The following is a 10,711-nucleotide window of genomic DNA, read 5'->3' on the forward strand; positions in this document are numbered from 1 at the left end:
ACCTACCTACCTACCTACCAACCTACCTACCTACCTACCTACCTACCTACCTACCTACCTACCTACCTACCTACCTATCTATCTATCTATCTATCTATCTATCTATCTATCTATCTATCTATCTATCTATCTATCTATCTATCTATCTATCTATCTATCTATCTATCTATCTATCTATCTATCTATCTATCTAACTATCTATCTATCTATTGTTGGATTTCATATTTTTATACCTTTTTATATTTCCTATCAAGCATTCAAATGTCATGTTATACAAAGTGTGTGCGTGTCTTTCTTCAAGAGTTGAACTATATTTATAGAAAATGTTTACTAATTCTAACTATTTTACCTTTAAATATAATCTCACATTAGCTAAGGATAATTTTACAAGTTCACATTTGATATATTACAAGCGAATCACAGCGGGCCAGGGAGCGGGGAATATACTGACTACACAGGAGAGAGAAGTCTTCTTTCTGTTAACTGAGTAAATAGAGTACGGGTAGAACACCTAAAACCCTCAGGTCCTTATGTTAATAACAATTAACATTTAATCGTTTTAATCATTGTTTTGACACAGGTTTCAGTTTAGATGAGAGGACACAGGTTTAATCTTCACAGTGAATAGTACCAGATGTTAGACTAAGCAAGATGGGGGCAGGGTGGCTTCAACTGAACTGAAACACAATTATAATAAGATTGATCAATTAAGAACACATAAACAGGAGTTAGTTAATAATTAATAGTTATTAATTATTCCTAGAAAGAAACAACTTTAACACAAATCATTTGGTATCAAAAAGGTATAATCAAGGGCAGCACGGTGGTGCAACTGGTAGAGCTGCTGCCTCTCAGTGAGCAGGTCCCTGGTTCAAACCCCGGTCCAGGTGCCTTTCTGGGTGGAGTTTGCATGTTCTCTCTGTGCATGCGTGGGTTTTCTCCGGGTACTCCGGTTTCCTCCCACAGTCCAAAAACATGCATGTTAGGCTTATTGGTAACTCTAAATTGTCCCTAGGTGTGAGTGAGAGAGTGAATGGTTGTTTGTCTCGTTTGTTTCTGTGTGGCCCTGTGATGGACTTGCGACCCGTCCAGGGTGTACCCCGCCCCTCGCACAGTGATTGCTGGACATGGGCACCAGCGACCCCCGTGACCCAAAATGGAATAAGCGGGTAAAGAAAATGGATGGATGAAGGTATAATCAAGTTAAACTGAAACAGAACTAAACAAAGAACCAATTTCAGTGAGCCATAAAAATCCTTATCTGTGGAATGTGGACATTAATATCCTTGACAGAGCAGCAGAGCACCGTATCCATAGCAACCGAGGGTCTAAACCAATCAGAGAACTAGCCTTCTCAAACTTTGATAAAAACCAGAAACAACAAGCAGGAAGCAGCATTTGCTTGGGAGAACTCATCTGATCAGGTAGGTTCGGTAAATGCCCGTGTATGCATACATTGTTATTTTGATTAAATGTTCTCTGAATACTTGTAACCCTTTGTCAAATAAATCTTTTGAACTAAGGTGGCCGTCTCAGCTGTCTTGAACACGATTGTGGTAAAAGTCACAACAGATGGTGACCCCGACGTCCAGCTGGCGGACACACGGATTGGATCGAGTTGGTGCTGGACACCCGCAGAGAGAACTGGGCCCGTTATATTCTACTAACAGGTAAGTGGGTTACCTAAGTTGGCCGAAAGGCCCAAAAACTCCGCTATTCGGCCGTAAACCAAATTAAATCTTCCTCTGTGGGTGTTTAATACCATCTCCGGAAATAAAGATGGTTGTTAAGCTAATTTACGGTGATTAGTGGTACTTCTGATGAACGGGGTACGCGTATTCAGACACGTTGGGCGTTACACGCTGCGTGCGTATGCGTGCGTGTCCTTTGCACGGCTTAGTTTAACATTTACGTGTATTTTGTAGATAGTTTCACGAGTGGGACTCGTGACGGAAGGGGATCGGGGACCCACCGCAATAGATAGTTTCACGAGTGGGACTCGTGACGGAAGGTGGTCGGGGACCCGCCGCGAGTGGGACTCGTGACTGAGGGGGGTCGGGGACCTGCCGTAAATACATTTCCCTTTTTTCAGCGGTGGTGGCGTACAAGCCGTCCCTCTGACGAGAGAGACGGAAATCGAGTCGGGGACTCGGAGCTACGTTCGCGTCTGCGTTGTGGAGTGTGGACTGCCCACTAAAAAGACGCCATTAATAATTTAGTACAAAGGGAAATGTCAAGTCTGGGACTTTTAGTTAGTTTTGCCAAATTTCATGTGGTTAGGGATCACATTAGGGTTAGGACGTTGTAATAACTTTTATTTGTGCCGTGTTTTCTATGTTCTGTAAAGGCTTCAAGGCCGGGGGGGTTGAGGTAGACAAAACACAACGAAAAAAAAGGAAAAAAGTGGGTGAGTGAGTGAGTCTGTGTGTGGGGGCGAAGCGAAGGGTTAGTTTTTTTCTTTTTTCTGTGTGTGTGTCTGTTCAGATAGGTGGTGAGTGGAACTTCCATATCCTGACCGAAAGGGGGCGTTGTTGTATAAGGCAAAGACAAGTCTAGACTTGTGAATTGTTTTGTCACAACGGGGCCAGCAGTGAATGACAATAAAAGATTTGAATGCCTGATTGTGTGAACATTGTCATCAGGTACTCATAAATGAGAAACATGTGACTCCTGTGGAAAGTCTACAGGATCAATATCAGAGAGTTAGGAGCATAATGGTGAACAATCTAAAAGATAGGGAACAATTTTGAATATGAAATAAGTAGAAAATGCGCACAAAATATGGTAATTATCTAAAAAAGAGGCAATTAGCTAAAAACCAGCTGACCAATAGCTAAAACAAGCAGAAATAATCTTAAATTACCAGAAGTAAGTGGGTAGAGCTTGGTTTTCCTGAATTAGGCTGTAAAAGTTGGATTAATTTAAAAGAAAGGTGGAATTAGCTGATATTGGCATGAAACAGCTAAATAATATCTGAAATGTAAGCAGAAATATCTGAATCTTCCAAACATTAGCTGAAAGGAGCACAATGTTCAGAAATTAGCAAAAATAAGTCAGTAGAAGTACAAAAACGTTGAAGTAAGCTGAATAAAGCTGAAAAGAGGGAGGAAGACGGACTCTGTTGTAATACATTCCGCGTGAGAAGGAACGAGGTGATGGATGGACAGACTGTCAGACAGGGAGTTGTGGAAAACACCAAGTTAAGACGAAACGTGGGTGAGGTCAGGAATATCAGTAGTCCGATAGGCAAACAAAACCACACTGTTTATTAAGGGTTCATTCACGGGAACAGTGGAGGAGACAGGAGGTGCTTGGAGGTGGTACATCATCAGGCAGGTTAGGAAGCAGCCTGACAGGGGGTAAGAGGTGTTGAGCAGAGAGGAGGTCATTGGCTGAACAATTTTAATGCTCTCATTTTAGGGGTGATCTTGGCAGGAGGAGATCTGAATGCCATTTTCAGTCACTGAACGGTGGGAGAGAAAAGTAATACATCGTTTAAACTAGGAGAAATGTAATACATCGTTTAAACTAAAAAACAAAACCAGAAAGATAGAGGCGGCGGAATTAGACAATATGAGGAAGCAGTTGATTAAACCACAGCTGTCGGATGCCAGACATAAACAGGGGGATAAGAGAGCAAGGTCAAAAAAACAAAAAAACAATTGTGTGTTCAATCAGTGGCAGAGGTAAAGGAGGAGGCAGTGACCTCTGGAACAGTTGATCTGCAGCAATGGTTTGAAACTCAAGGCCAGAGGGCCAGAGGGGGACATCCCGTGTACGAGCGGTAATCAACCGAATTTATACGAGAGGTGGAGTCAGAGGGAGTCAGCTGGAGGTATTGTTGGAACAGCTCGCTGTGTGGGAAGATGAAGATGGCAGACAGCCACTCACTAAGCGGGTGAAGGACAGAGGTAAATTGACAACAAACGTACTGCACAGACATGCAAAGGTAGAGAGCTGCTGACATGATACAGAGAAGGAAGGTAGATGTTTTAGGTGTCCAAGAGACCAAGTGGAAGAGCAGCAAGGCTAGCAGCATTGGTGCTGGGTTCAAACTGTTTTATCAGGGTGTGGATAGAAAGAGAAATGGAGTAGGGGTGGTCCTGGAGGAAGTGAGGAGTAGGTCTGACAAAGGCCTAAGAGGAGATAAGGAGGATGATTCGTTGTGGAAAAGCCGAAGGAAGAAGGAGAAATAAACATCATAAACAGGTAAAATTAAGTTTAAGCATTTCCGGATGACACAATGTAAACAAATTAGCCAAAATTTCTTCCTGGAATTGACAATAAGATCAGTTTATAAATTCAAATAAAAAACAAAAAAATAAGTAATAAACAAAATCCTTGACACTTGTAAAATGAAGAAAAATTTATTCTGCTCAAAGAAACTCTTTTAACTAAACACAAATTGAAATGCTTGCATTAAATAAATTAGTTAACTAAACTCGAGTTGAAATACTTGGGTTAAATTAATCAGTCTACATGAGTTTATCACATATTGAAAATGTTTAGAGTTTAGGAGCTATTTCCTTCTAAGAGCTACCTGAACTAGGTTATTTATGTGAAAACAACAATTCTAGTGGGTAAATGAAACGACTTTAAACATCTTGAGATTTCACACAGGTCCTATGAGTGCATAAGGAGAACAGAGATGAGTACATGGTGAGTTTAAGAAGTTGTACTTTGTGAACAAAGGTGCATGTAGACGTTTTTGTGCAGTGCTAATGGTCTCTGTGATGTCTTGAAGTGTAGACATAGTCTTAATTGAATTGAATTAGAAGAATTTTGTTTAGGATACAGTGAACAAGCATAGTTATGAGATGGAAGAATTTGCAGATTTGGTATATAACAAGCAGTGGTTACAGATAATCATGCTGCCTAAACCTTTACAAAGTCCAAAGGGATAATGTAGACCTGAGAGTGGTCCTCACTGTCAGGTGGTGAGTCAAAATACATATTCTAAAAAATTGAAGACATTATTTTGAATGGAATATTTTATGCAGTAGGCGTAAAGAATTGGTTTGTGCAGTGTTTAATGAAGGTTTTCACTCTTATGTAATTGAGTGTTTAAAACATCTGTTGTGCAATCCAGGACACCAGAATGACTCTGTTGAAGGTAAACGCTGTGGTCCCAGAATAGAACTTGCTAACAGATGATTAATGTTGATAACAGATGAATGTTGAATCCGACTTTTAATCATTGGATTGTTTATTTTTCCTTCTCAGCAGCCTGAGAAGACAGAGTTGTGGATTGGGGAGGTGAGTCTGGCTAGGCCCACAGAACACATACAGGTAGTCTTCAGATACATACAGCATCCATCTGAGTTTTGATCATGACCCTCTAGTGCTGGGTGCTGGATCGGATACCAGATGTGTTCAGGTGGACGCTGAAGTTGGGTCTGGGAAACTGACCAATGGGACGTTTCAAAGAAACTGTCAGTCGAGCACCACTGACACAACAACAAAGAAATTGTCAGCCAAGCAATATGACTTTTCACTATGGAAACAAAGCAAAGAGCTATCAGTCAAACAACAAACTGAATTAACTGTCCAGAGGGGGTCCTGGATTTTGTCAACAGCGGGAACATCCAGTCAAGTCTCGCTGTATGCTGAGCTATGAACTGCTGCACAAAGCTGAACTGGTCTCCAGACCAAGGGAGACAAACTGAAGACAGAAAGGCTGAAAGAAAAGCTGGTGGTCCATCTGTCCAAGGTCACTAACATCAACTGCAGCCTGGCGGAGGTGGCAACCCCACATTTGGTCTGTGATGGTCATCCGAGCGCCTTGGTGTCGTGATCAAAACTGTAGTTGGCTTTGATAATAATCACTCACATAGGCTCATTTTAAGATTTTAAGATATTTGGAGGTGGATCATCACATTCGCGGCCAGGTGGCGGACTGCGTTCAGGAGGCAGGTGGACCCCGTAGCTAGTGTCGGCTTTCGGCTGTCGAGCCGAGGGGCTGCAGCTGCTGGGACGAGGTGCGGCGGTGCGGGAGGATATCGCCGTTGGATCTTTGTTCCTGTGAGGGCCGATCTGCTGCCGTGGTTCTTGGAGCGCCTGGAGCTGCGGGATCTGGTCTCCAAGAGTCCGACTTACGGCGTCTGCTGGTCTGTGGTGGTGGAGGGCGGCTCTGGGCTAACAAATTGTCGGACCGCTGCCATCGGGCGGGTGGAAGTGAGTAAATTATGGCCACATCCAAAGTAAAAAAACATGATTTCCTGGAACCAAGCTCAGACGATATTGAGGAGATAAAAAAATCCTTGAGCTTCATGAGTGCTGAACTCGCAAATTTTACATCCCAGCAGAAACTTCTGAATGGGTTGTTTGAGGAAGTGAAACAATTAAAACTACAAATAAATCTCAAGGATAAAAAAATAATGGAACTTGAAGAAAATTAGATGACTTGGAACAGATTCAAGACAAGACAATCTTCTTATAACTGGATTAGAGATAAAACGTACATATGCAAGCACTACTTCTGGGAAGGAAACTACTGAAGATCCATTTCCACAGGAGCAACTAACATTAGAAGAGCGGGTGATCTCCTTTTTGCAAGATAAGAAGATTGACATACATCATGAAGACATCTCTTTGTGTCACACCCTGCCCAGCAAAATTGATAAGTCTAAACCGGTTATTGTTTTGAAATTCATTAGCAGGAAATTAAGAAATAAGGTAATAATGCAGGCAAAAAAACTCAAGGGAACAAAAGTGTATATAAATGAACATTTAACAAAAAGAAATGGAAATCTGGCACGTGAAGCACGGTTATTAAAAAAACAAAACAAAGTATTTTCTACATGGACAAGAAATGGAAAAGTATGGATAAAAGTTCAAGATGGATCTCAAGCAAAAATAATAAAAGACATGAAGGATCTTGACAAATTCAGATAAATCTAGATGACAAATAAACATAGATAATGAGATATATTGAACACAAAATTCATAAGAAAAAGTCTGATGAATAAATACACTGAATTACAATGACGTATGATGATTCAGAATTCAATGTTGAAGATGAGATCGACAGAAATGTTTTTCCATTTAGAAATGAAAGTTTATATTATAATGATGATCAGTTTAATGATATAAACACAACTAACGAAGATCTTTCTATTGTGCATTTAAATTGTAGAAGCTTAAATGCAAACATATCAAACATTTCAGATTATTTAAAAGGATTAAATAAGACTTTCAAAATAATAACATTATCTGAGACATGGTTAAATGAAGGAAATATAAATAATGCTTTTATTGAAGGGTATGAATTACATCATATGAACAGAAAAAACAAAAGAGGTGGAGGTGTGGCTATATTTATAAACCATGAAATAAAATGCAAATTGATTAGTGAAATGTCAATAATTGTGGAAAATATGTTGGAAATGATAACAATAGAAATAATAAAAAATAATGGAAAGAACATCATAATAAGTTGTGTATATCGATCTCCATCCTCAAATATTGAGTTATTCACTGATAAAATATTGGAGTTGCTAGAAAAGAGAAGAAATAAAAAAGTTTTTTTATGTGGAGATTTCAATATTGACTTGGGAAACATCACTGATTCAAAAAACATAAGTACATTCATAAATCCAATGTATAGTTTAAATTTTTGTCCATTAATATCAAATCCTACAAGAATCACAAATCAAAGTGCTACAATAATTGATAATATCTTTACAAATGTGACAGAGGGTGATGTGCTGAGTGGTATTTTGAAGGCAGATCTCAGTGATCATTTACCAGTTTTCACTATTTATAAGAATGATGATGATATAGTTAAAACAATTATAAGAAAGAACAAAATAATAAACACTTCAAAAAAAGCATTGAACAAATTAAAAGATGAGTTGGATAAACAAAAATGGGATGATGTATATGTAGATGATGTGAACAAATCTTATGATGAATTTATGACAATTCTAGAGGTCTTGTACAAAAAAATTTGTATGCTAAAAAATGATGTACAGAAAGATACAGTGGATCAACCATGGATGATAAAGGGATTGAGAAATGCTTGTAAAAAAATAATCATCTGTATTCGTGTTTCTTGAAATCAAAAACTCAAGAGGCTGAAGAAAAATATAAAAAGTACAAAAACAAATTAGTTGGGATCATAAGGAAACACAAGAGGGAATACTATAGTAAATCACTACATGAATGTAGTGGTGATACGCGTACAACTTGGAGAGTAATAAATAATGTTTTGAAAACGCATAAAATGAGAACGAGACTTTCACAAAATTTTGTAGAGAATGATGTGGAAATCCATGACGATTATGAAATTGTTAATGGATTTAATAATTATTTTGTTAATGTTGGGTCTAGCCTTGCAGCTATGATTCCTAATGCGGATAAAAATGTAAGTTATTTAAGTAATGGTTGCGTTAACAGTATGTTTTTGGGTAGAACAGATGAGGAGGAAATAATGAAGGTTGTTAATAGATTTGCTAACAAAAGATCAAAGGATTGTGAAGATATGGATATGGTGGTAGTAAAGGAAATAATAAGTCATGTCATTGAACCATTTACGTATATTTGTAATCTATCATTCTCAAAAGGTATATTCCCAGACAGAATGAAAATAGCTAAAGTAGTTCCTCTTTTTAAAAATGGTGACAAACGTGTATTTAGTAATCATAGGCCTATATCCTTATTGCCACAATTCTCTAAAATTCTCGAAAAATTGTTTATGACCAGATTAGATAAATTTCTTGAAAAAAACAATATTTTAAGTAATAGTCAATATGGTTTTAGATCAAATTGTTCAACATCCTTAGCTCTTATGGAGTTGATTGAACAAATTATTACAGCGATTGATAAAAAACAACATTGTATAAGTATATTTGTGGATTTAAAAAAGGCATTTGACACTATTGATCACACCATTCTGCTTGATAAATTAAATCAGTATGGTGTTAGAGGTCTTGTCCAGTGGATAAGCAGTTATTTGAGGGATAGAAATCAGTTTGTTCAGATGGATGATGTAAGATCTAATTTATGCAGAACTTTATGTGGAGTACCACAAGGTTCAGTACTTGGACCTAAATTGTTTATTTTATATGTAAATTATTTAATTGAAGTATCTGACATCCTCAAATGTGTTTTATTTGCTGACGATACAACGTTTTTCAACCATAACAAAGCCTATTTTTATTCTGCAAAAAAGAGCTGTAAAAATTATAACAAAAAAGTGTTAATGTCACCCTTCTAATGTTCTGTTTTGTCAATTGAAAATACTTAATTTTTCTGATTTGGTGGATTATAATATTCTTTTATTCATGTTTAAAGCTCAGAATTGCATGCTACCATCAAACATTCAAACATATTTTGTAAAAAGGAAGAGTTGTTATAATTTGAAGGGCATAGATATTTTTGTTAAACCCAAGTATAGAACCAGTTTAAAGGGTCGGTCTACTACTATACAGGGAATGAGTCTGTGGAATGGTTTGGAAGATGATGCTAACATGGTGAAGTCAATGTTTATATTTAAGAAATTTATCAACAGGTAAGATCTGAACCAATTGAGGGCTGATCCTGTGACACCCACCCACTGCTCCAACCTAGCAATGAGGATCTCATGGTCGATGGTGTCAAAGGCGGCTGTGAGGTCCAACAGGACAAGCAGCACAGAATCACCGGTATCTGTGAATCTGAAGATGTCGTTAAAGACCTTCAGCAGGGCAGTTTTCAGTGCTGTGGAGAGGTTTAAAGCCAGATTGGAAAAGCTCTAAGATGGCGTGATCCTCCAGGAAGCACTTCAACTGGGACTCGACTATTTTCTCCAGTACTTTAGAAACAAATGGGAGTTTAGAGACAGGCCGGTAGTTGGAAACGACTGAGGGGTCAAGGTTTGGTTTTTTCAGGAGAAGCTGGACAGCAGCATGTTTAAAGGATTTTGGCACCACGCCAGTGGATAAACTACTGTTTACTATGGCAAGAATGGACGGACCTAGAGTAGGAAAAACCTCCTTTAGTAGTCGAGGGGGGACCACATCAAAGGGGGAGCCAGAAGGTTTCAAGCTGCACATGACCTGCTCTAGAGAAGATAGAGTGATGGGTTTGCACTCTTCAGTCCAGAACCTGCCTCCAGTCCCTGTTATCTGTGGATTTGGATGCACCAAGCTGCTATGTGCTTTTTCAGTATTTCTTTCTGTAATGCACTCACCTCTCAGAGAAAACCCCATGGCAGTAGTTAAAGCCTGGCGTGTGCTGCCGTTGGCACCAAGCTGAGCCATGGACATAATGCTGGTCACACCATATGGAGATAAAACCAAGTTCTTATCCATAGAACCTTGGGACATCTGGGAGAAGATCTTCAGGCCAAAGTCGGTCTGCTTGTCTTGTAAAGAGCCCAGTCCCCCTCTTCTTAGGGCCACCATAAGGAACATGTACACACAAAGCATGCTAGAAAAAAAGAGGAAATAAAGTAAGTTCTGGTTGGTTTGGATTTAGATCCCCAATTCCCAAAGTCCCGAGTCTGATCCAGATCCTGATCCAGCAACAAGTCAGTCTACATGTTGAGTTGCATTGCACTGAAATATGATGGTGCGATGCAATGAAGTGTATCTTTGCAACCGCAGTGGTGCTGAGGATCGTGGCTCCTTTACAAGTGTGCACAAAGTGAAACATTGCACGAGGGGTGGAGTGAGCCTCTGTGGGATCTTCATCAGAAACTTAAGCAGCAGGAGAGGTTATCAGAAGTAGA

The 10,711-nt window shown here is 39.1% G+C and overlaps 1 protein-coding gene across 1 annotated transcript in view; it reads right to left on the reverse strand.

Annotated features, from left to right (window-relative positions):
* serpine1 (serpin peptidase inhibitor, clade E (nexin, plasminogen activator inhibitor type 1), member 1) overlaps positions 1–10,416 on the reverse strand; it is a gene marked incomplete at its 3' end in the record, with an annotated part of 13,766 nt that extends 3,350 nt beyond the window's left edge. The window contains exon 1 of the mRNA XM_037681382.1: positions 10,172–10,416. Within this exon, the coding sequence (XP_037537310.1) occupies positions 10,172–10,409 (238 nt within the window). The remainder of the gene's footprint in view (positions 1–10,171) is intronic.
* Positions 10,417–10,711: the final 295 nt, after the last annotated feature.

This window comes from Nematolebias whitei, chromosome 1 (assembly GCF_014905685.2).
Source record: "Nematolebias whitei isolate Nwh7 chromosome 1, NemWhi1, whole genome shotgun sequence".
NCBI classification, from domain to species: domain Eukaryota; kingdom Metazoa; phylum Chordata; class Actinopteri; order Cyprinodontiformes; family Rivulidae; genus Nematolebias; species Nematolebias whitei.